This window comes from Taeniopygia guttata, chromosome 13, assembly GCF_048771995.1.
Source record: "Taeniopygia guttata chromosome 13, bTaeGut7.mat, whole genome shotgun sequence".
NCBI lineage: Eukaryota > Metazoa > Chordata > Aves > Passeriformes > Estrildidae > Taeniopygia > Taeniopygia guttata.
Window position 1 is genome coordinate 16,744,152 of NC_133038.1, and position 24,513 is coordinate 16,768,664.

Here is a 24,513-nt window from a genome sequence, read left to right on the forward strand (position 1 = left end):
GGCTCCATTCACCGCGGAATTGAATTAAGAGCACTTGAAATCTGGAATAAGACTTATCTCCTGAGGATTTAATGTGGTTTCACTAATACACTTTAGAAGATAATGTGGGTTCATCTTCCTGAGATCCCTGCACTGCCAGGTCTGCCGGGCTCTGGCACGGACCCAGCAAAGCTGCTATCCCACTACACTGCAACAAAAAACCCTCCAAAAAAACCCCCCAAATATCTTCAAATCACTAAAAAAACCCCAAAACCAAAACAAAAAACACCAAAACAAAACAAACAAAAATCCCAATAAAATAAAACAACAAAAAACCAAAACCCCTCCAGCGAGTACTCCGGCGTGTGCTCCGAGGGGAGCAGCCGTGGGGAGCGGGCAGAAACTCCCACAGCCCTTCCCTGCCCGAAGCTACGGAGGGCAGAATTGGGAGGTGGGTTTGCTCCTCGCTCCCTCCCGAGCCGAGCATCGCGCTCCGGCAGCGACAGCGACGGCACCCGGCGCTTAATTACCCGGAGCAGTAATTACTGTAATTCTCTCCAATTGGCTCCCTAATAAAGTCACAGCTTCGCTGGCGGCCGGACCCCCTCGCCGAGCCGCTGGAGCAGGGCTGGAGTTCCCGACACGGGATCGGCGCTTTTGGGTTTCCAACTCCCGACCCGCGGGGGTCTGGGGCTGGGGCTGTGCTGAACAGCCCGGAGGGGCCGGAGGCACCGAGCCCGGGCTGGGGTCGCTCCGGGATGAGGAACTGCCCTGCCCCGGCCCCGGGATCCGCCGCTCCCCAGCCCCGCTGTCACCACCAGATCCCAGCTACTGAAATTGGGATTTCGTGACACAAAATCCCCCCTCTTCTAAGGGGAGAGGTGTTTTCTCCCCTTCAGTCGCTGCTGCTGCACTTCTCAACGCAGCAATTAAGTGCTACACCAATAATGATTCACCTCGATGCCCTTCTCTGCTCCAAACCCAAACGCAATTCCCAGAGGAGCAATTCTTGGGTACAAAAAGGAGTTGAGGTTTTTTGGCCTCCTGTTCCTATCGCGTTCCTGCTGCTCCTGCACCTCCTGGGGCTGTAGCTCTCACCAGGGGAACCACTTTTAATTTCTTGATGCTCAATGGTTGTAGCATAAATTAAACTAACATGTATTTAAAAGATAAATAAGTGTAAATTTGTCTGCACATCTTAATAAAGGTTATTTTTAAAAGCTCATTAATAGATTGTATTGGGGGAGGCACTGGATGTAGTGCCTAAACAGCCCAGGGAATGTCACCTTTAAGACAATAGCAGAAGAAAAAATACCCATGTTGTATAAATTCAGTTAATAATTATCTCTACAGCCTGTTAACCCTCAAATGGCAGCGGAGCACAGCTCCCCCTCCAAGCCTGTTTACATGTTAAGGGTGTATGAAAACAGCCTATCATTCCACTGTTTAATAGCTGTACTCAAGAGGCTAAAATGCTTGAAAACATAATACATTTGGCAAAAATATCTCAAAAACTATTTAGCTTAATTATGATCAGCATTACAGTAACATGACAGCAATAACCTTAATACAGTAAATTATGAGCTGATTGAGATAAATAAAATTATAACATTTCAGTGCCAAGGTTCAGCTCTAAAACGGAGCTGCATTTTAGACACAGACTCCAGCCCAGGCTTTTCCAGCTCCACAGGAAGAGGCACCGCTTCCCTGCACTCGATTCGACTGGGACATGTGAAACACAGTGAAATTCATAAAATTTAAATAAGACAGCGAAATTATACCTTGTAGCTATAGTTATCACAAATAATGTACAGTCTAAATTGCAGCCTGAGCAAACACGATTTCCTGGGTGCCTCTGGAAGCCCAAGGCGGGATGCAGAGCAATTATGAGGAATGAGCACAAAGCTGATTTGCATCTGAATGGCGCGGGGGGGGGCGATGGGCGGGCTGGGTCCGCTCCATTCACACTACCACAATGCACCAGCTGGGAAAAGCAACTTTATTAGTGTCCCGCAGCAAAATACATTAGTAATTTGTAACCAGGCATTACAATTCCGTCCGTGTCCTGCAGAGCGATCGGCCGCCCACAGCGGGGGAGGTTTCCGCGGGATCGGCCCCGGGAGCTCCCCCGGCAGCGGAGCCCCTCCGGTGCCAGGAGCGATGCCAGGAGCACAGGGAACCCCGGAGGGCTCCGGGGCAGCCCGGGAAAAGCAGCAGCACGGCCCCAGGGCACCACCGAGCCCACTTCTGAACACGATCCTCAGCAAAGCTCGGCCCAAGCACGAGTGTAGCGTTTTTCCAGCTGTTTTCCAGCTGTGCTCACACAGCCACTGCCTGCTGCAATTTCAAACTCCTCTGAGCTTGCTCCCTTCTCCACCCCCACAGCAGAGATACACTATCACATACATACTTTATAATTCATTTTTTTGAGTAAAAAAATCTAATTTTTCTCTCTTGATCACCATCAAAAACTGAGTCTCTGAGTAGCATGATCCAGTATTAGTGTTAACCATTAGTGTTACTGTAAAATCCTCTTTGGTTATAGAATATTTCATTTAAAGCAAGATTATAAAAAACAGTTTCCAGCTAGAAATCCACCCCTGTAAACTAAAAGCCATCTAAATTACCACACTTCTGCAGGCTGAAGATACACTGATAGGACTTAGAAATTTAAGTATCTCCCCAGGTAATCTAAACAAAGTTATCAAAATTATATTAAGTAAATACATTTGGAGGAATAGTAAATTTTTGAAAAATCCTTAGGGTATTAAAAGTAGAGTTCTGGAAGTAGCAGTGGTGGGCTAGAGAAAAACACCCCCGAGCCAGAGCTCTCCTCTAGATACTCTCCATGGCCTTGAACTCGCTGAGGGCCTGCACGGGGTTCACGTGCTTCTTCTGGGATGCCCTCTTGATTTTCGTCTGGGTCTCGTCCTGTTTCTCCCTCTTGACCAGGGGTTTCTTCTCCGGAGCCTTCATCTTCCAGGAGACGGCCGGCAGGTTGAGGGAGGCCATGCCCTGGGACTTCTGGTACTTGGTGGACGCCACGTAGGAGGCCTTGACCGTCTGCACCACGGCGTTCATCAGGTTCTTGGCCGCCTGGATCAGGGACATGGCACTGTCCACCTGCCAAGGACACAGAGTTACACACCACAGACCCCCAGGCACAGTGTTCCACTGAGAGCACGACAGGCCTGTGGGTAAAACCACTTGAAAACTCATTTTTATTTTTCATTTGAAACCTGAGGCTCCCAGTTTGAGGCAGGATTTTCCTTTGGATGTTCAGTGGTTACAAACCTGATCTGTGCCTCCAATACAAAAACAGGGTTTGCCCCCCTGTATGCATTTTCCATATCAATGGCAATTGGCAACATTTGTATTCTGCCCTTTGCTTTTGTGACTAAGCTTTAATAGTTGCTTATTCTCTAATGAGATTAATAAAGCTGTAGTAATATCTTAATCACTGATAATAAATATTTAAATTGCCCTAGAATACTAAATTGTATTGGGAAGGAAGGAACACAACTACGTCACCAGCCAGGCCTGGAGCCCTTTCCCAGCTGGTTCCTGATTAACAAGAGCATCAAAACAAGGAAAAACATGAATTTGTCAAAGCTGTAGGGCAGAGTGGGGACAAAGAGCTGAGACCAGGCCTGGGTGGGAGAGAGAGGGGAGGAGCGCTGTGGTGATCTCAGCTAGGACCCCCTTCTCCAGGGGCAAGTGTCCTGCTCTGGGTGGGATCCCCAGCTTGTCAAGGCCAAATGGGCTGGGACAGGGGTTTGATCTGGGGCAGGGTTTGGTTCTGGGGCTTTTATGGGGCACTGTCCCCTCTCTTCTACCCCACTGTGCCCCAAGTGCCACCATGGCACCTGAGATCCTCTGGCATACCCCTGTGCTCTGCCTTCCCTCTCCTGAGCCTGGAAACCACCATGCTGGAGTGTTTCCATGAATCCTCAGGAGGAATCATCAAATGCCAGGAGAGCAGGGAGGTGCTTTTCTGAATGACTGTCAGACTCTGCAGGTGCCAGCTCTGCCCACCTGGACCCTGCTCTGCTCTCCCAGCACTCTGGAGCATGGGCAGGGCATTAACACGGGACAGAACTTTCCTTTCGGAGTGCTGGTGCCTCTGGACTGGCTGAGGTCTTCATCTGACCCTCAGGCTTGAGGAGAAGGGATAAAACCAGGAGATCAGACTACAGATCCAGGCTGTTCTATCATTAATTTCTGGCAGAGGGGATGTAAATCCTGGAGACACTGAGCAACTGCAGTGAAGCCCTGGAGTACAGGAACACATCTCCTGCTTTGACAGCATCATGCCTTCAGCCTTCCAGCTCCCAGGACATGAACAGCAGCACGTCCCACCATGTCCCTGGAGCTGCTCTGGAGGCTGGAAAGGGAGCAGGGGGGGCTGGAAAGGCAGCAGGAGGGGCAGCACAGCCCCATCACCCCCAGCTGGGCTCAGCTCCTGCAGGGATATCTATTGCTGACTGCTCCTGCTGCTGCTGCCCCAAAGTTCTCCTTCCACAGCTCTCCCTGTTTTTTTGGGGGAAATCTGTGCTACTAAATTTAAGCAACTGAAATATCAAACAGGGTTTCACTGGAAAATGTCAGTGGCAGAGGATGCCCAGGGAAGCTGTGGCTGCCCCTGGATCCCTGGCAGTGCCCAAGGCCAGGCTGGACAGGGCTGGGAGCAGCCTGGGACAGTGGAAGGTGTGCCTGCCATGGCAGGGGTGGCACTGGATGAATTTTAAGATCCCTTCCAACCCAAACTGTTCCATGATTCTGTGGTATCAAAATGGCAGAATATGAGAAGTTTTCTTCCATTTGCTGATCGGGATTCAGGGAGCAATTCAGGGCCAATTCTGTCTCTTCTTCCAACCTCCTTCCTCAGGCCTGACATGGTTGGGCAAAAGCACCAAAAGTGACCAAATGTGCGTGTGCAGGACAACGAAGAGGATGCCAGAAGAAATTAAGAATTCAGCTCCACTTCCTTACCCCCAAATATCTGTCATACAGAATTGTCTTAGGAGGCAGCATTTCATGAACTACAGTGAAAAAAATTATTTGCAAAGTAATGGCTGGAATAAAGAAGCAAGCTGGCCTGGGGCAGCTTCCAGCTGTCAGAAACCAGAGCAGCCACTAAAAATCCCTGCACTCTTCAGGGCACAGCCATCCTGAGATATTAACATCTCTGGAGCGTTGCAGGACCCCAGCATGTTCCAAGGCTGTGCAGAGATGTGGGGCAGGGTTAGCTGTGCTGATAAAGTGATTTAACCTCACTAAGAGTGAAAAGCAGTCTGGAAAACAGATTACACAGAGGTGAAGTGAATCTGTCTGCAAACACTGTTGAGTAAGGAAATGTGAAGTCTATTTTCACAGCAAGCGTTTCTCCCCAGAACAATGAGGCAGCAACACAAACTCTGCATCCATGAGAACTCTGAATGCTCCAGCATCTCCAGCCTCTGTTCTGAGGTGTTTAACAAAAGCTCAGCGTGCAATGACCCTTCCCTGGGGGAGCAAAGCTGCCTGAGCAGGCGTGTGCCATACGTACCCCGGAGACGACGAGCTCCCCGCCCAGGTTCTGCACCTCGGCCTTCACCTTGCTGCAGATGTTGAGCTGGTGGCAGTAGAGCGCGATGCGCTGCAGGTACGCCAGCAGGTCCTGCTTGCACGCCGAGTCCGGGCACTGCGGGCGACACGGCCACGTCGGGCTCTGCAGCTGGGGCAGGAGCCTGACAGCTCCAGGCACCTCCCCCGGAGCAGGGGATGGGCTGGACAGCGCTGCCCTCCCTGCTGAGCCTGGCTTGGAGACAGCTGAGCAGCGTGAGAGGCATCTACAACCCGGGAGCCGTGAGCAGGGCCAGCACTGCACAGGCTCCTTCCACTGCCCTTCAGCAGGGAGGAGGAAGAGGAGGAACAGAAGGAAGAAGAAGAGAAGGAGGACTATTTACCCCCCTCATAGCAGGTCTGTCAGCTGTAAAAGGTCCTTCCTGTACTGCTCAGGACACAGCAGCGATGTCTGACACCCAAGATCCCAAGCTTCAACTAGAAGGTGTAACCAATTCCTCCCTCAATCCTCAATCTTAAGTATTCCAAGCTCAAAAATGATAAACCTGACAGCAACTCAATTACATGCAGCAAACAGATTTTCCTGACTTCTGCTCCCATGTTGTAGCAGTGGGGAAAGCAGGTTTCTCAGCAGGCACAAAATGGCATTTTTAAGTGCTTGCTGCAGCGGTTATCCATAAGAGAAAGGTAACTTTTTCAGCTTTGCACACAAAGCTCTGCTGGAGTCCCTCTGTGCACTTTGGGAAGGTGGCATTTTCTGGGACAGAACTGAAGAATGAGCCATGGATGAGCCAGGCTCAGGCTGGATTTCCAGATCAGGGGGGAGCCCAGCTGAGGAGCAGCCACAGTCCAGAGCAGGCTGTGTAGGACAAAAAGGCTGTGGGAAGGGTTCTGCTGCTCACACCAGCCCTGCAGCCCCCTTAGGAGCAGCAGCAATGGGGTGCCAGCAGCAGGTCTCCCATGGGTGGGCACCCCACATGCTCACACTCACAAACACAACACCTACAGCTTCACACCCATGTGATTTACAGCACACTGGGTCACACCCCATGTTGCTTAAGCTCTGCTCTGAACCCCAGAGAAGCATCACTTGTTGTACCCCACAGACAGCTCCTGTTCCATGGAAATGGTCACTCATCATCTCATCTTCCCACCCAGCATCCACCATCAGACTCCCACCTATCCTTATCTCCTGCTCAAGGCAGGCTGACTGTGCCCAGCATTATGTCAGCTGCAGCAGTGGAAGTCACCTGGCATTACACCCTGCAGGGATTTCCACCCTTCTGGACAGCTGCACCCCATCCAGAATGATTTAAGAGCTCTTTTTCACACACCCCTGTTCACAGCAAAATCTCATTTCACCTAAGACCCTGATTCTGTGCAATGGACCATCTGATGAAGATTCATAATGGACATGGCACGACTGGAAGATTAATCTTCAATGTGGCACCACTTCATTACTTAATGCTTCACTCCAGCTGAGGGTTGTTGCATTGGCATGCAGCTTCTCCCCCCCTTTGAGGGCAAGGTAAAAATCCCCTCCTGGCTGTGAACAGCAGGCTCTGAGCCCTGGTTCTCCCTGCAGACTTTCTCTCCTTAGCTATGAGATGGAAGCAGAAGCTCTTTTCTTTTATAAAAGAGGAGCAGATCATGGTGCACACACAGGGATGTGCAAACAGGGTCCCACTCACATAGAGCATTTCCTTCCCAACACACTCAATCTGCCAGAACAGGCATTTCCCTCTGCAGTGAAGGTGAGTGCAGCTAACACATACATTTGTTTTTTTCCAGGGCCAGAACAAGTGGCTTTTTAAAGGCAAAGTGGTCTCTGTGCTGAGCAGAGGAAACTCAGGTGCTGCAGTGATGTGCACACAGAGCTCACACACACACAGGGGCATTGCACTGGGAGATCTGCACGGCTTTATGGCATCTGACCCCAGCAACAGACAAAAAAACACCTTCTTAGCCTCAAGGAAAAGGATGGAACACCCAAAGTGATTGCAACTCTCAGCGTGGGCACACAGCTTCCATCAGTGTAGTGAAGCCCTGTCTAACAAAGCAGCAAAGCTTGCAGGTTAATTTTTTAAGTTAATCAATATTAGTCAGCAGTACAAGATGTTTAAGAGCAAGTCCACAAATAGCCCTGGCCAAAGAGTTAATGAAAAGCCCAAATTACCATTTTGGAAACTGCTCTCCATCTCCCAAAGAGCTCATCTAACACAGCAAGTGAGCAGCACAGCACTGCAGGGGCTCGAGGCCTGACAAATGCCCAGTACAGCATGTCAGAGGTATGGATCAACAACTCCAGCTACTCTGTGGGGCTGGGAAATCCTTCAAGGAAAGACTCTCAAGGCAGGAGGCTGCTGCACCATCACCAGCAGCTGAGGAAGGCAGCAAAACCTTCGTGGAATAGGAATCATCACTGGGCTGTGGACATCAGCATGGTGTGAGATGGAAAGCCAGATCCTCTCCTGTGTGTGCTATTTCTGCAGGACCGAGGACTCAGCTCAAAGACAGATGAGGTTTAAATGGAGATGTAACACAAGATAAAAAAGAGCAGCAACAAAAGGCACTGTGGGTGCCTGCAGGAGCCCTGTCCTTTTCTAGGCAGGAGCACTCGGATCCAAATCAAAAAACCCAAAAGGCAACAGTTTGAACACTGATTAAGAACGATGACATTCCTGGACTAACCCACAGCCACAACCCCCATCTGCAGAGCTGACATGGGAGGATTCCCACAGCACAACCCACAGGGAGTGCAGTGCAGATGCAAATAAATGTGTTGGGGGACACCCCACCTTCTCAAACCCCCAAACTGAGCTGCTGCCACAGACTCAGGGAAGGTCACTGGCAAAGCTAAACTGGCTGCTTCAGGTCAAATCCAGGCTCCATCGTGGACACAGCAAACACCCCTCCATTTCAGTTCCTGCTGCCCCAGCTCAGCCTGCAGAGAAGCAGAATCACCTTTTCTCTGTTTTTGCAGAGAAAAGGGGCAGGGGTGGTGTGTGCTGATGGACACAGCCCATCCTCAGTGGCTGCAGGGGAGAGTCAGCAACCCCAGAGCTTCTTCCTCGCACTGCCTCTCCCTTTGGAAATGGGCCCTGCTGCGCCAGGAATTCCCAAAACATGTCCTGGGCCCAGCAGGAGCTGCCAGCAGCTGTTTTGGGGAGCAGCTCCTTGGCAGGACGGCACTGACCACGTGTGTCAGCAGCTGCCACCAGCCCAGGCCCAGGGTCCCCACCCCAGCCCCCCAGCCAGGGACCAGTCTCCCCAGCATGAGCCTGCTGGAGCCTTTCACTGGGAAGTGGGGCAACCCCTACCCTCACCCCCAGCTGCTTCTCAGTGGATCATCAGAGCTGATGTAACCTCGGCCTCCCACTGCTATGAAAGGAAAAAAGGAACAGAAAGTTCCTTTGGCTTTGTAGGTGCTTTGACATTCAAAAAATAAATAATAGAGAGAACCCTTGCTGCAAATCACTGTCATCTGTGTTGTGCTCATAACTGCTTCATATTCCCCTGTTCCCAGCAAGCAGCAGCTGCTTGGAGTGAGGGATGGAAACCTCGGGGAGAACCTGCAGCTGATGGCAGAACTCTTCCCAACAGACAGGGAATTCCTGGGACAGCAGCTCTTGGAGCTGCAGAGGAATGTGCTGCTGGGAGCTGCTGGCACACTGACACAAGGGGTCACAGCTCTGGTGTCACCCAGCACACAGGACACAGCCCCTCTGTGCTCCCAGCCAGGAGCAGGAGAGCAGGAACCAGGACTCGGAGCTGTCCCTGCTCTGTAGCTGTCACACTGCTCCACATTAACACGTTTCTAAAGAGTATGGAAGCACATCTAATGAAATATGCAGGCTCAAAGTATTAGCAGAGTATGGAGTCAGGAAAAAGCTATATTCTTGTCAAAATGACTAACTGTACAGTGCTGCTCATATTTATCTTCAAACACGTGCTTAATCTGTTACATTTTTAAGGACCTTGCTGGTACTAAAAGTAGTTTTCTTTTATATTTTGAAATGGCTTAGTACAGAAAACCATATACCAATTTTGCATAAAATATGTGAATTAAAAAAAAAAAAAAAAGGAAAAGGCATTGTAAACCTTCAGCTCAAGTTCTCCTGAGACCTCGAACACAAACTGCTCCTTGCTTCATTTACCTACACCAGCAGCACACCTGGTTCTTGCAGAAACAAGGCTGTCAAAATGCTATAGCAAGGAAAGCCATTTGAAAAAACACTTATCAAATTTATCTCCCCATTGAACATTTCTCTCTGCATCATTAATAAAGGAGGGTGTAGACAAGCACCTCTGAATGCAACATTAAGAGAGAGTCCTTCACTGCAATGATTTACTTTCAAAGTGACACCTATTACAGGTAAAACCTTGCACTACAAATTTCCATCCTGAAAGGTCTGGAAAGTGAGTGACCACTGGAGAAAACAAAGTTTAGCCCATGATCTCAGACTAACCTCCCTGCATTTCAGAGTCTCTCTTGAAGGTGGAATATTATTACTACTGTTGATGTTTCCCTGCTATTTGGGTGTGGGCTGTGGCCAAAGGTGCTCTTGCTTGGCCCAGTTTCTAAGTGGTTCAGGACAGGCATTGCATAAATCCCTGAGCTGGCCATGCTCGTTCAGTCCTGTAAGAATTCCTTCCCAACACTGGGACAGCACAGCCACGCTCGGTCACTGCAGGCCTTGCTCCAAGCCTTCATCAGCTCTGACTGAACAGGAAAAAACACAGAGAGCTCTGACACCCTCCCCACTCAGTCTGTGGAAATTGTTCATCTTAAAAAGCTGCCCCAAAACCAGTATGAAAGGTTGTGCAATGGGCTGGTGCTGTTGTGCAGGCGCTGTCCCTGCAGTCTGTGCTCTGGGTGTGAGGTGAGCCCAGCCTGCGTCCTGCTCAGCACTGGCACTGCCCTGGCTCTGTGTGACCTGAAGCACAAAGTGCCAGGGGTCTGATTCCAGCCAAGGAGCTGCTGTGTCACTGCTCAGGGAGGAGGGAGAGCAGCTGGACAGAACAGAAAGAACAGAATTTTCTAGCAGCAGATCCGGAAAATCAATTAAAACACCCCAAAAGCAAACACATTTTCATCTGTTCATCACGCCTGCAGTACTGGAAGATCTCTTGCTCCTTGGTGCTCCAGGAGGAGGCTCCAGGACTGTGACTTACGTGGTCAGCAATGGTCCGGCCCAGCTTGTCCATCCTGGACCCGGCCTCTGCGATCTTCTTGGCTGCACTGATCACATCTGAGGTGTTCTTCAGAGGACCTTTGCCCCTGCAAAACAGAGCAGACGCTCCCTCCTAGCACCAGGAAACCACAGCAGTGAATTCTGTGTCCCTTTTCTGTTCCACACTGTGCTGGCAGTGACTCCTCACCCAAAGGGCAGGAAAAGACAGGAGCAGCCATTACAGCACCTTCATTTTCAAGAGTTACCCCCTTTCAGCTCTTCCCCACATTTAGCTTAAATCCAGGAATAAAAACATCTTAAATTTTACTGCTTTGAGCAGCTTAATGATGATAAGAGATAACATTTTAGAAGACAGATTTGCAATTTTTATGGAATGGAACATGAAGTTTAAAAAACAGTGTTATATAAAATCTGGTAAATTAATTTCAAAAGGCATCAAAAACCCTGTCTTTCCTCTGCAAATAACTGTACTAGGAACTATTTCTGCAGTATGGCAATATTGAGAAGCCCATAGAATTTAATGCTGTAAAAAACTGAGCAAATATATATATATATATATATATATATATATATATTCCTGGGGACAAGAATCACCCTTAAGAAAGAAAGGAAGAAAGACAGGCAATAACTGCTGTGTATCTGTAGATCAATTTAAACAGTTATTACCACCCAGCCACTGCACAATAATGCATCTCCCCAGTTAATATGCAGCTGGAACAGGGCACCATTTAAAAGAAATTATAAGAAATGAGACTCTTAGGAGAACTTGCACCGTGTCTCATTGAAAGCCCAGCAGCCCAGGCAGCTCGGAGTGAGCACAAATGAAAAAGCCTCACCTGGTGAAGTCTGTCATTTCCATCATGATCATACACATCTGTTTGGCCAGGACAATGATGTCATTGCCACTGTCGTCCCATTTTGACACTTCAGCATCCAATTTACTCTTTTCCTCCTGGAAGCTGGCGACCTGCTCAGCAATCTTGGCTTTCTGCTCTTGAGGGAGCTGAGCCATGATAGCCTGGAAGAGAAGAGTTTTCTCACATGGCCTCCTGCTGTCTTGTAGAGGCTTTTTGGAACATTTCACTAATAACCAATTTCAGTCATGTAGATGGGGGATAAAACTTTAATAGCAATCCTCTACCTAGAGGCTTTACAGAGCCATTTGCTTCCATTTTGAAACAAAGTTTATACTCTTTTTTACGAAAAAGTGCCCAGAAAGACAAGTTGACACTTAAAATATGGGCCTTTGCGTGATAAAGCTGTTAAGACTCCAAACAAATTTGCCACATATTACCATCCCTCAAAATAAAACTGCATGAAGAAGGAGGACTTGTCTTTTACAGAAAATTTCAATGTTTTAAAATTAAGTTCCACTTGAGTACTGAGGATAATAAGAAATATTACCAGTCTCTTCCCTGCAAAAAGCTGGCTGTACTCTTTTGAAACATGTCTGCTGAGGAAAGAGTAAGTGAAAATAAAGAGTATGTGCTTACTCCCAAATAAAATCTCTCAGACTGGGTTTATAGCCTGTGTAAGACTCCATGGCCTTGCCTTCATAAATACTGGGAGCACAGATGCTTCCAGGAGCAGGCGAAAAGGAGCCTTTGGTACTAAAAATCCTCTGGCAGCAGCTGTGGTAAATGAGGTAAATGAGCAATGTCTGCATTTAAATACAAGGGGGTGAGGGTCCAGGCGTAGAAAATGCTTATGCAAGGGAGGGGAGCATAAAAATACTCCCAGCTACTGTAATTCCCAAGCCAACCTGGCCCAAGTTTGATAAATATGGTCTGGCTACTTCTTGCCTGGCAGGAAGAGCCTCCACAAAAAATCTGCCATGGCACCTTCCCAAGAGTGTAAATTGTTATCGATCCAGAGGGGCCGTGTCAAAGAAAAGCAATAGGTAAGGCCTGGTCTTCCTTCAATGCACTGATTTTAGGGTTTCACCTCTTAATGATTATATATTGCCTATCAATGCTTTCATTTTTGAGTCACAGGAAATGCAGTTAGTTAAAATGATTTCATTTCTGAGTTCCTCTCAATGTTGTCTTGATAAACGCTCAGTGACCAAACTCCCACCAGCACGTGTGTGAGGAGACATTTTGGGAAGATTTTTTTCTCATAAAGTTAATGTTTGTCTGTTGAAAATAACATTAATCCAATGGAGTGATCTGCCCTGTACATCCCTGCAGAAGCTGACCCAACTACTGTGTCTGTGATATCAAAATGTGATGTAATTTCTTGGTCCTAAAAGGATTTTGATCTTTCAGAATACCCAAAATAAAACACTGATGTTTCTAACATCCATCAGACCAACTGCATTTCACTCAAGCTCCTTTTCAGAAGAATGCTGGAAACAAAGAATGCCAGTTTTCCGATCCAGCAATTTTTATCATCACCCTCCCAAATTTAACCTGGGTTTTCAAAGCAAGCTGAAGTGTGCCTTGAAGGTAGGTCTGACTCTGATAATGCTGAGGTTTGTGCCTTACCCTTGCACTCTGTCCAGCAATGAGCTGATCATCCTCAGTCTGGATGCTGGTTCTGCTTCGGACATCAAAGTCCTCGGTCTCAAAGTCAGAATCATCCAGTTCTTCAGGAGTCTGAGGAAAAAGCATTCAAGCAGAGTCAAACTACAGATTTCACGGCTCTGAAAACCAACAAGAATATTATTTTTCAAGCAGAGAGAATGGGAATCAGTGGAGGTAAAAATTATTCCATGTTTTCAACAAAAAAGTAAATACAGGGACTGTATCCAGCTCTGAACACGTGTGATTTTATGTGCTTGACTGCTCCTGTTAAACACCACAGGGATCCCCAGAATCACACAGCAGTAACTAAACAGCTGAGATTTGTTAGGACATTAATGCACTCAGCATCTGAAAGACAGAAAAAGTTCTTGCAAAACGAACAGTGCTTTTGCGAGTTGATTAAATGTAAAAGCTTCATTGGAGATTCTGAAGCTGGAATTACACACAGCTCTAAGGGCTGGTTCAGAAGCACAGACAGTGTCTTCAGCACAATTATGAATCAAAGCATTGACTAAATTAACAACAGATAAAATATCTCAAAGTTTATCCTTATCCCTTGGGAAAAGCTGAAAAATTTCAGCTAGTAAGGGCCAGCTTTTATGCTGTAGGCTAAACACATCTGACCTAGTTCCTGCTTGCCTAGGATTTATTTTTGCTACTGCCAGTCTGTAGCTGGCAAACTTTTTATAAAGTCTATCAAGTTTAAACAGCATGTTTGTCAAAATACTACATCTTTGCTAAAGTGGCACTTCACGACAATTCTCCAGAGCCGGGTCAAGAAAGAACTTCACTGAAAGATGTAATAAATTGTGATTAACAGATAAGATGCAAAAAAAGTCCCTGTTCTTTAGATTTTTTTCCTATGCTTTGAATTTCACAGACTTGTCTTCCACTACAGACACTTTGTGATACAGTGAAAATAGAGATGGACATGCAAAATAATTGCCAAAAAGCAAAGGTGAGTAGGGTGACAATCAAGACTTTGGGTATTTCAGCCTCCTCTCCAGGCCCTGGAGAACAGGGTATATCCCCAAATCAACAGAGAGACACACACTAAAAAGCAGCTCAGTGTATCAATATTTCTTTAAAAAAAGAAAAAGCAAAAAGAAAACAGTTCTGCTGTACATGATTTGTCTGTGACACCCTCTGCCCATCCCTCCCAAAGCCCAGGGACACACAAATTGTAACTCTGCCTTTCAAGTGCCACCAAGGGCAGAAGCTCCTCTGGAGTGACCAGCCTGGGCAGCAGGGATGGGGGAAGAGCTTCTCTTTAAATACAGATACAGTGAGATGGTAGTTTTGAAAATACCCTGCATAAACACAAAGAGGAGGTGCTGCAGTTGTTTCTCCTGCTGCTCCCTGTAAAGAGCAAGAGCCTCTGGACAAAACTGAAGTGAATGAGCCCCTGTGAGCAGGGTTACACCAAGCCCTGGGATCCCCATTGGGATGGCACTTTTATCCCAAAATAAACTCTCTGGATGACAAGTGCTAATATTTTAACTTCCTTCTAGGTGGCTGCTGTGTGCCAGGGAGCTGCTGTTGGCTGCTGGCAGTGGAGCTGTGGCTCCCTGGCCCTGGAGGGTGGCACGGGGCAAACATCAGCACTCCTGGCACTGCCAGCCTGGGTAATTGCTGCCCATTGGGAGTGGCAGCCCAGCCTCCTGTCCTGAGTAACAAGGGCTTCAGCAGGGGTGGAATCACACCCTCTGTCTGCATAGCAGGAAAGCTTTGATATCCTCAACTACCACTGGCTGTCTAAAAATCCCGAGCTTGTCTGAAAAAAATTCCATGGAAAGAACAGGTGTGGTTGTCAGCTTTTCCTCTGGATTCTCATCTGATTCTTTGCTTTAAGTAGCAAACATGGAAGATGCTGTTGCAATGGTTACTGCAATCACATATCTTCAGGGGCTGTACATTCTTAATTTACTGACCACCAAGCTGCATCTGCCATGGTCACCAGTCTGAAAGACCAAGGCAGTTTCTGAGAGTCAAAGGAATACAAGAAAAAGAAAAACATAAAGGAATAAACCCCCTATATTTGTCTTCATTATCTCTGGCTCCTGCCCATTTTTACCCCAGTAAGATCCAAGAAATAAGTCCATGGATCAGCTGCAACCAGAAGCATCCTTTTCTGCATCCCTTCAACCAACTGGCCTATACGAAATTAGAGCTCCCAAGTCACACCCACAGCAAGCACACAGGAGTCAAGGCTTCTGTGAGCTGCCCCTGTACACCCAGGTTAGCCAATTAACAAATTACATGCTCTAGGAACTACAGACTGAACTCATCTCAGCTTCCTTTTGACTAACTAACATTAATTCTCAAAATTTACTTAATGAAGAGCCATTAGGTTTTATTTCTAAGCTCTCAAACCATCAACAAGCATCTATAGTTCTGAATTAATTTGCTGTTGTTAACTGAAAGGTCACTGATTTTAGCACATTAACGAGCCAGGCATTACCATGAGATTACAAAAGATGTATGAAGGGTATTTAGCAACACAACTCCGGCCATCATCGATGCTCAGATCTGGTTAATGAATCTGAATCCAAAGGCACTGCTCAAGTGCTCCACAGCGATTAGCACATTTTAAGACTCTGAATGTTAATAGGAGCTAAATGAAAATTTTCTCCTGTCTGCTCTCCATTATGCTGAGGCTGTCAGAGGAACAGAGGCGGGGAAAGCTCACCCGGATCATCAGCACGGCTTTCCTGATGTCGCGGATGCCGTCGTACACCAGCCGGGAGGCGTCGATGAACTCGTTCTCGTCCATGGGCTGCGCAGGGTCGGAGCTCAGCGCTTCCACCGCAGCTTCCACTTGCTCCGTGAAGCGTGGCATGACTGCACCCAGAGCACAAGGCTGGTCAGTCCCACCCCAGCCACTCTCTGCTTCCCACTCCTGCCTTCTCTTAACTGTCCTGGGAGCTGTGCAGTCCTTCCATTGAAATCACAGCGTTTGGTACAGGTGGTGAAGTCTTAATCCAGCTCCGTTTCTGCTTACACTGCTGCTCTTCGGTGTTTTCCCCTTGGACAGTGAAGTTTATCAGACCCTTCTAATGGACAAGGAGAAAACACCTGGGGAAGCTCTTAGAAACTATGGGATAAAATATTAATTGTTTGTTTGATGTTCCCTGCAGATTTACATAATTTTTTGGGGGGGGGAAAAAAAAGTCATGCTACCATCAGGAAACTCATGGAAGGGGGCAGGTTGCAGTGCTGCATTTCAGTGACTCATGGTGCCCCAGGAAGAACATGCCAGAACCAGTTAGAGTCTGCTGTTTCTTCAGTGTCACCCTTGATTCCTCATCAAAATAATTAAAGCAAAATCAGCAACGAGTAGCTAGCACTGAAACAGCCAGAATCGCCCCTCACCCTTATGGATGTCACCAGTAGTTCACAGGGAACACCCTGATTAGGTGTTTATGTGTGGGGCATAACAACCTTCAGTGCTCTTCCAGCAGCTGTAAAGATGCTTTACAAAATTTACCCTAATTATTACCCTAAATTTATTCTGCTGGGAGAATGTGATCTTCCTTCTGGACTCTGAACAGCTGCAGAGCCTGGTGCAATACTCCAAGATGAGCACAGCACAACTTCCAAGCCTTCACTCACGTCTGGGATTCATTCCCGATGTTTCTGCTTCCCACAGCCCAGTCCATGACAGCGAGCACACTCAGGGACACCTTGTGCACAGCTGAGCTTTGAGCCAGTCAACACAGCAAAATCACTCTTCTCACTTTGCAACAGTTTTGCCAACAACTCCCACTAATTCGCATTACAGCAAATTGAGTCTTTAACAGATTTCACAGGTACACGGGTACCCAGCTGCCCACAAGCTTTCAAGCAACAGCAATTCAGGGCTCCTGGAGTGAGCGACCCTTACCTGTGTTGGACAGTAACTTGGTTGCTTCCAGCACCTTCTCAGTGTACACTCCAGGCTCGTAGTTGTCCATCTCCGAGGTGACCACGTGGATGACGCGGGCAGCGCGGCCCCGGATCGCGCCGGCCGTGCGGTCTAAGCCATCCACATCTTTCTCTTGGAGAGCGATGACGCATTTGTTTACATCTTCTAAAATGTGATTCTCTGGAGGTAAAAGAAGGAGGATTTAGATGGCAATGTCTTTTCTGTCCTCAGGGTAGGACCTGCTCTATAGAAGCTCCATGGAGATGCTGTCAAGCATTAATGTGAAGGTCACTACAACCAGCAAAGAGCTGCCCTTCCACAGGAGGTGTCAAAAAAATACCAATCCATTCACCAACTGGCCTCCAAACATCCTGCCCTGTTTGTACTTGATTTTACCAACAAGAAAGCTGAGTTATTCTGAGCTCTCCCCTGGTTTCTTTCCGTATTTCTCTCCTGGATTGCCCCAGCCCTTATTTCAAACACCTGCAAACCACTCCTCTGCCAGTGCATGTGGGGTGATGGGCACCTCCCCAGCACCACACCTACTCCCCTCAACACTCCAACAGACACTTGGTGCAGTTTCCAGCTTCCTCCAGAGTGTTTTCCTACAGCCACACACATTCCATTGGAGCACATTACACTGTGAGTCGCCCATTCCCATCTGAGACATGTCACGTATGCAGTGAATAATGTGGAAAGCATGCCAGGCACACAACACTCACTGACTGTTCAGAAAACAAACAAAAAAAATAAAGACAAGACCTCTGTTTGCAATTAGCTTTTTAAATATACATTTTCTGGTTTTGTAAAGAGATATTTTCCCTATTCATCGAGTCCAAGAAGCCCAAAATTGGAAAAACCCTCTAAGAGATTTCTGAAGATGCCTAAAGAAATTTGGATCTTTATTTGGGGAAACCTACCCTTAAGATCTCCCAAACTATTATTATAGACTTCCAAACTCTGCTAGAGAACTCTTTAATGTACCAAGACTAATGTTTCAGTATCATCATCCAACACCAGCATTTGGGCTGCTTGGTAAGAAACCAACTTGGAAACATTTCTGCTCTGTCACTTAAAATAGTTTCCAGGGTTGATTACCATTGACTTAATCTTTCTACACTGCCAACCCATGCAAGTGGCTTTTATTCCCTCTGCAGGTAGTAAAAGAGCTATTTTGCAAGAGTTTGTAGAGACAAGAAGCTCACAGTGTTGGCTGGGAGAGGATTTGGAGAAATTGCCTGAAAGGATTGCTGTGGGAAGTTATGCCTGATTTACATAAAATTAACACAGCCAGGTGCAATATTGCAATACTTCAGTAAGTAACCTGGGCAAAAATTACACTTGTGAAATCCCTCTGAAGCAACTCAGCCTGAGCAGGTTCAGCTGAGGGCAGAATGTGGCCCTGAGAGAGCAAAGAGCAGGTTCATTAGTGATTTGCCAAGTCAGTGAGCAGCACAGGAGCCACAGCGAGCACAGAGGGTATTTAAAGAAGAGACAGCCCTGGGAACTGCAGGAGCCCAAAGAAAAAGCTTTGGCGCCAGGCCAAAGCATAGACTGTTTATTGCTTCAATTCCTAAACTAATAAATTAAGCCACAGACCATTTAAAAGCCTCTTTGGATTATCCGAACTTTAATAAAAGGCATGGACAAAATGAAGGTGAATATTTAAATGTCTGCTGATCATTTAATGCCTTTTGCAGATGTGAAGTGCCAGAAAGTCCCTTCTAGAGGGAGATAACCCACAGGGCAGCTTGCAAAGGGCCCAGGGAAGTGCAGGACTGTCAGGTCTATCTGCTCTGGAGATATTCTCCTGCTGGATGATAACAGATAAGATCTGACACTGTGCTGAGTCCTTGTAAATACACCCAGTGCTCCCCATCCTACGGGCACACAGAGCATGGGCTCCCCACCAGCACCTCTGGGCATGGGAGAAGGCTGTCCCACATCCAAACCCCCCTGTCCTCCTGCTGAGCAGGAGAAACTTCCCACAGCAACACCACACAGCACAGGCAACAGCAAAGAGATCTTGTCCCACCAAAACAGCTACAGGGAAAATGGTGTGCTTGGGCAACAAGGTAAAAGGAAAAGCATTTTTTTAATATAAATGATTTTTAGACTAAACAAGGAAATACATTAAACTGTGAAAAACTACAGAATAAAAAGTCACCCACGACTGTCAATCCTCAATCCACGCCCACCAAACACCTTCCACCTCCACCCACATCCACATTAAAGGGATGAAGCAATGCTTTTCCAAACAACTACAGCAGTCTGTGAGGGAGTCTGAGGGCTACAGGAGATCAAAATTAAGGAGCAGCAGTCGGGAGATGAAGCCACATTCATAAATACAACTGTGCTTCTCTGCTGCACCTCCTGTGGAAGGTCTCAGAACCATTTCCATGCTGAACCTCTGCTGCCAAGGGGCACTGCAGGAGCCAGGCCAGGCAGCACATGGAGCAAACTGGGGACTTCACATTCCTGCAAATACAGTGTTCATCCTGGCACTATTCACTGGGAGGCTCTTCAGAAAAAACAGTTCCACTGAGATGGGCAATCTGTGGCATAAACCTCTGTCAGCAGCAGAGGAACAGAAGGCAGCAAATGGAATGGTTTTTTAAGAGGGTTTCAAAGGAGATTCAGGTAATTTCAGAACATTGAATTTGACAATTACATGGTGCTATCAGCAACTGCTCTAAAGAACAGAGATAGTGGGCACACCAACACACCCAGAGTGCTTTGGGAAGGTACTGGTAAGAGTGATAAGAATTACAGAAGGTACAGGAGAGCTTTGAAATGAGGAATAATGAAACAGGCAGAGTCTGTGCAGTCAGGGAAGCGATGACTGACAAAGTGCATGGCAGAACTCTGCACGTTTACAAACAACATGAAGAGACAGAACAGGGAAAAAACCTCTTCACCATCTTTAGTACAAGTAGGGGCATCAAATGAAGCAAACAGGAGACAGTGCAAAACAAGGAGGTTCTTCACAGGGACCACACTTCAGCTGTGAATCTTTGCACAGGATGATGGAGGTGCCAGCAGTTTAGTGGTCAAAAGAAGAACTAACACCAGCTTAAATGAGAAAAATCTGTCAAGGGCTGTTCAGGAGATAGCACCTCTGATGCTGGAGCTCCCTGAGCTGCACATCACTCATGGCTGGAAGCACACAGACATCTCTAGGCTACAGGGCTCCTGTGCCATCCACCTCCCATCCTGAAAGTGAGCCTCCCCCAGACCCTGCCCTAACTCAACAGGGCCCTTCTGCTGCTGTACCCATGAAAGTGCTGTCACCTGCAAGCTCACCTGCAGCTCTGTGCACTGGTGGATCCTTCTTCTCTGATGTTCTGCTGTTACCTAAACCCAGCATCTCTTTCATCAAGCCTTTACTTGTGGATAATTGATACAATCCTGCAGCATGAGCTGAATGGTGAAGCCTTTACTTCAGCACATCACACAGGAGGGATGTGGGATGGCTTACATACATATTTATATATGCACACACACATGCACTCACAAGAACTCCTTTAAATTCTGCTTACATCCCAGTTAGTAACTGATACAAACATCCTAATAACCCCAAACAGCACTTGATATAAATCATACCCACTATGACTTTATCCAAAGAGAAGTTCAGACTTCAAGCAGATGAATTGGAGTTGTGGCATTATATGGAAAACATTTATCAAAGTTCAAACAAATAATGTTTAAAAGAGTATTTATTGCTTTAATATTTTTCTACCATGTCTTCAATAACACAGATATAAATAATTACTGAATGCACTTCAGTATCTGGAGTTGTCTCAAACTACATTTCCTTGGCTCCATTTTGGGTGGTGAGCACTCACTTGAGGTGAACTCTTGTAAGTCAATGTGCCACCACCCCAGGAAAGAAACCTCTGCTTACTGCCAAGCTGCTGAGAGTACAGCCATGCAACAGATTTGGTCATTTAGCCAAAACCCCCAGTTCTGTTCTAACCTGCATCCCTGCAGAAGATGGGGCTGTCCTGCCCACAACTCACTTGAGCTTGTGGTGCTAAACCTGGACAACCAGGAAAGGAGAGTGATTTTGGCAGCTTCACACAGGCTGTGTTTGTATGGACACCCAGCTTTTCCTTCTCACATGTTTGTACACTTGTGGGAGAGCTTCAAGTGGAGCCTCGAACTTCAGCACACAATTCCCTCTGCACAGATTCCCCAAACCAGGCTCCTCCAGCTGCTGCTGCCCAGTGAGCACACACAGATACAACGAGCTTGGACACTGAACTGCCCAAGAAGTTTATGCTCATTCATTGCAAAGAGGAATTTTATTGAGAGCCCAGGGAGCCACAATACAGTGTGTATGATAATGCAGGTGACTCATCACAGGAACACCACTTGGGCTTTTCTTTGGTTTTTCTTAAAAATAAAAAAAAAAAAAAAAAAAGACCTCTTAATTCAGGACCTTAATTTCTCATCTACATTTTCTATGTATGTTCACCTGGTACTTCTGACTCCACACATCCTCCTGTGAAATCGCTCTTTACAACTGGAGGTTTTAGGTCAATTCAGATGCCCAAACCTACTTGCACCACAGAAATTAGAATCCCAGCTTGCACTGGTGATTTGTGAACACTACTGCAGACACAATTCACATGGTTGCATCTCCATGTCCTCTGACTAGAGCACAATTAAAGGATGTGGAAATAAAAATGCCCCCATTATTTTTAGGTCACATTAGCTGATAGTGGATCTTTATCAAGATGCTGATAAAATGGATTAACTTGGCAAGTACTTTGGCAAATGTAATTATTAATCTATTATAATGATCCAATCTTTTTAAAGAACTCCTAAAACTTTACTGAAGCTGACATGGTATGAACAGTTTTATTTTAATTAACTTGTACAACCACGGTTTGATATTCAGTTTTGTTTACATGGCAGTCTAAGGTGACCTCAGGGATAATTTTTTCTGCTAGTTCCTACCTCGGACATAAACATGTTCTATTTCCCCCTGAGTTACTGGTGAGGCTTGTCTACAGCAGCTAAATGGTAATTCATCCTTAGTTCAGCCAGCAATTCCAAACCTTGGGACAGAAAGTGTCTTCTCCTTGAAACCAGATCTCCTGCTGCACTGCCACACCTTGCTGGGCACAAGGTGATCCCAGGTGAGATGTGACAACACCATCCCTTCCAAAAGCCTCACAGACTCCAGAACACATGTCAAAACCACCCCTTTCCAGGATTAAGCTTTTAGGGGGATGATTATCTCCCAGGCTGGAGCCCTGATTACCTGACACGGCCAGGAAGTCATCGATGGACGTGATGTCATCCACGGCGTCCGTCAGCACACGGACTTGCCTCTCCCACTGCTCCTTGAACAGATCCATGTTCTCCTGAGCCAGTTTGCTTTGGGGTTTAGCAGCCAGAGCCAGTGCAGCATTGATGACCTGTAAAACACCTCTGGATTTTTAAAAAATATCCCAACAAAATTATTACCTCTTGTGTGTTTATCCAATGAACTCAGCAGCAGACAAAGGAAATTTAATAAGTTTTGAGGAACTTGATGTTTAAACACAGAAGTGTTTAATTTTGTTGCTCTCACATCCAACTCATACCTGCTTCCACATTTATTATGGATACTTATCAGAAGCAAAATCACTTGGCAAGTTTTCACAAGAGCTGGTTTCACCTGTCTTTAGCAGTTCGTGGTAACAAGGTGTTGCTTTCCCAGTGCAGGCTGTGTTGTTAAGTATTTTAGACAGGATGACATTTAGTACACTCAAGGCTGCATTTGCTACTTGCCAAACCTCAGTAAAAAGGTCAAAAAAGGATTAATCTTATACCTACTGAAGTAGAAACAATATGCAAATACCAAATTTAAGATAAATTTTGATTTATCACTTTTCCTTGAAGCTTTACTTTGGATCTAGCCAGTAATTGTTGTAATGACTTCAGATTTCTGCTGTGGCTGTGAGCAAGCCAGATAAGCCAGGGAAAAGGAGATGCTTCTTCTGAATATCCTCTCCTAATTTTCATCAAACCCCAAAACCAGAATTTACACCAGATCCTAGTTTTTCTTAGCAGAACAAATGCTACAGGTGCTGCTGGGTCACAGAGCTTACACTGTGCCCACTAATTGGTCATTTAAACCACAAAAGCTCTTTGAATGTGGGGAGAAACCAAATCTCAACAGCCTGGTCCTGCTCTTGCTGCAGCAGAATGACCTGGAAAGGTGCCAGGTGTGAAGAGCCATTCACAGTCGGAGTGTGACAATCCCAGCCCTGCTCCCAAGCACCTGAGAGTCACAGCTAATTAACTCACAACTTCAAGGTGTCATTTTTCTTCCCTACTTTAGGACCGTATTAATTTCACAAACTTGTCGACCAAAACATGCAAGCACCAGATGTTCCTCCTTTTCCAAAATCTACTCTCTCTACCTGCTTCATTTACAAGTGTCACAAAGCATTAAAAAAAAAATATAACTCACTAAACATGGAAATGATGGTGATGTCAAATGTACTGGGACGGCACTGAATGAATCAGTCAGGAGGAGGAGGCTGCTTCACCCAAGGAATGGCAGGAGTTAGCAGTGACAGGCAAATCCACAGAAGGGCTGGCTGCTCCCCACACTGCCTCTGGAGCTGGGGCTGCAGCTCTGGGTCACAAACCCAGCCCAGCTCCGTGGGTTTGGTGACAGTGACCAACACAAGCAGCAGTACCTGAGCCTGAGCAGCATCTGCTCAGGGATCCCTGGGGATGAACACACCTCTGAGCCTTGCAGGATCGGCACTGTCCCTCTCCTAACCACCACCAAGGGCTTCTCTGCTGCTCCCCTTCCTCCAGCCAGTCCAGGGTCACACCTCTGTGGCACTGCAGGAGTCAGGATGTCCCTTTGGAATGTCCCTGCTGCCAGCCACAGTCCCTGCCACTCTGCCACCCTCACTCATGGAACTGAAAGTCCTGACAGCCCCTGAAAAGCCTTGCAACACCAAAAAAAAAAAAGATGTTTAGAATTTTAAAATCAAATAGAAGTTTTAGATAGGCAAACGTCCTCAGCTGCTCGAGAGCCCTGATTTGCAGTCCAGCCACTGCCATCTCTAATCCCAGTCTGATGGATGTAATGAATTAACCACCTATCAATCAAAATCTAGATATCCAAGGTTTCATGAAGATGAATCTGAACAAGTGTCCTGCAAACAGGAGAGATAAACCAGACAATGCTCTAGAAATCTGCTCTCACTTCTATCCTGCTAGAAACTGTCACTACAGAGGCAGAGATGGTGGTGAGGCGATACCAAGGGTCAGGACATTTTCTCTGCTTTTCCCAACCTGCCTTGGCCCATATCAGATATAAAACATCCTGTAA

General features: G+C 46.7%; 1 protein-coding gene across 2 annotated transcripts in view; it reads right to left on the reverse strand.

The window, feature by feature from the left end:
- Positions 1–1,964: 1,964 nt before the first annotated feature.
- CTNNA1 (catenin alpha 1) overlaps positions 1,965–24,513 on the reverse strand; it is a 115,002-nt gene continuing 92,453 nt past the window's right edge. For both annotated transcript variants that reach the window (XM_030283950.4, XM_012576136.5), the window contains 8 exons: positions 22,438–22,594; positions 17,148–17,348; positions 15,954–16,105; positions 13,226–13,336; positions 11,576–11,757; positions 10,720–10,825; positions 5,528–5,662; positions 1,965–3,102 (listed from right to left, as the gene is read on the reverse strand). In XM_030283950.4, coding sequence (XP_030139810.1) covers positions 2,815–3,102; positions 5,528–5,662; positions 10,720–10,825; positions 11,576–11,757; positions 13,226–13,336; positions 15,954–16,105; positions 17,148–17,348; positions 22,438–22,594 — 1,332 coding nt within the window. In that variant the 3' untranslated portion in view covers positions 1,965–2,814. The remainder of the gene's footprint in view (positions 3,103–5,527; positions 5,663–10,719; positions 10,826–11,575; positions 11,758–13,225; positions 13,337–15,953; positions 16,106–17,147; positions 17,349–22,437; positions 22,595–24,513) is intronic.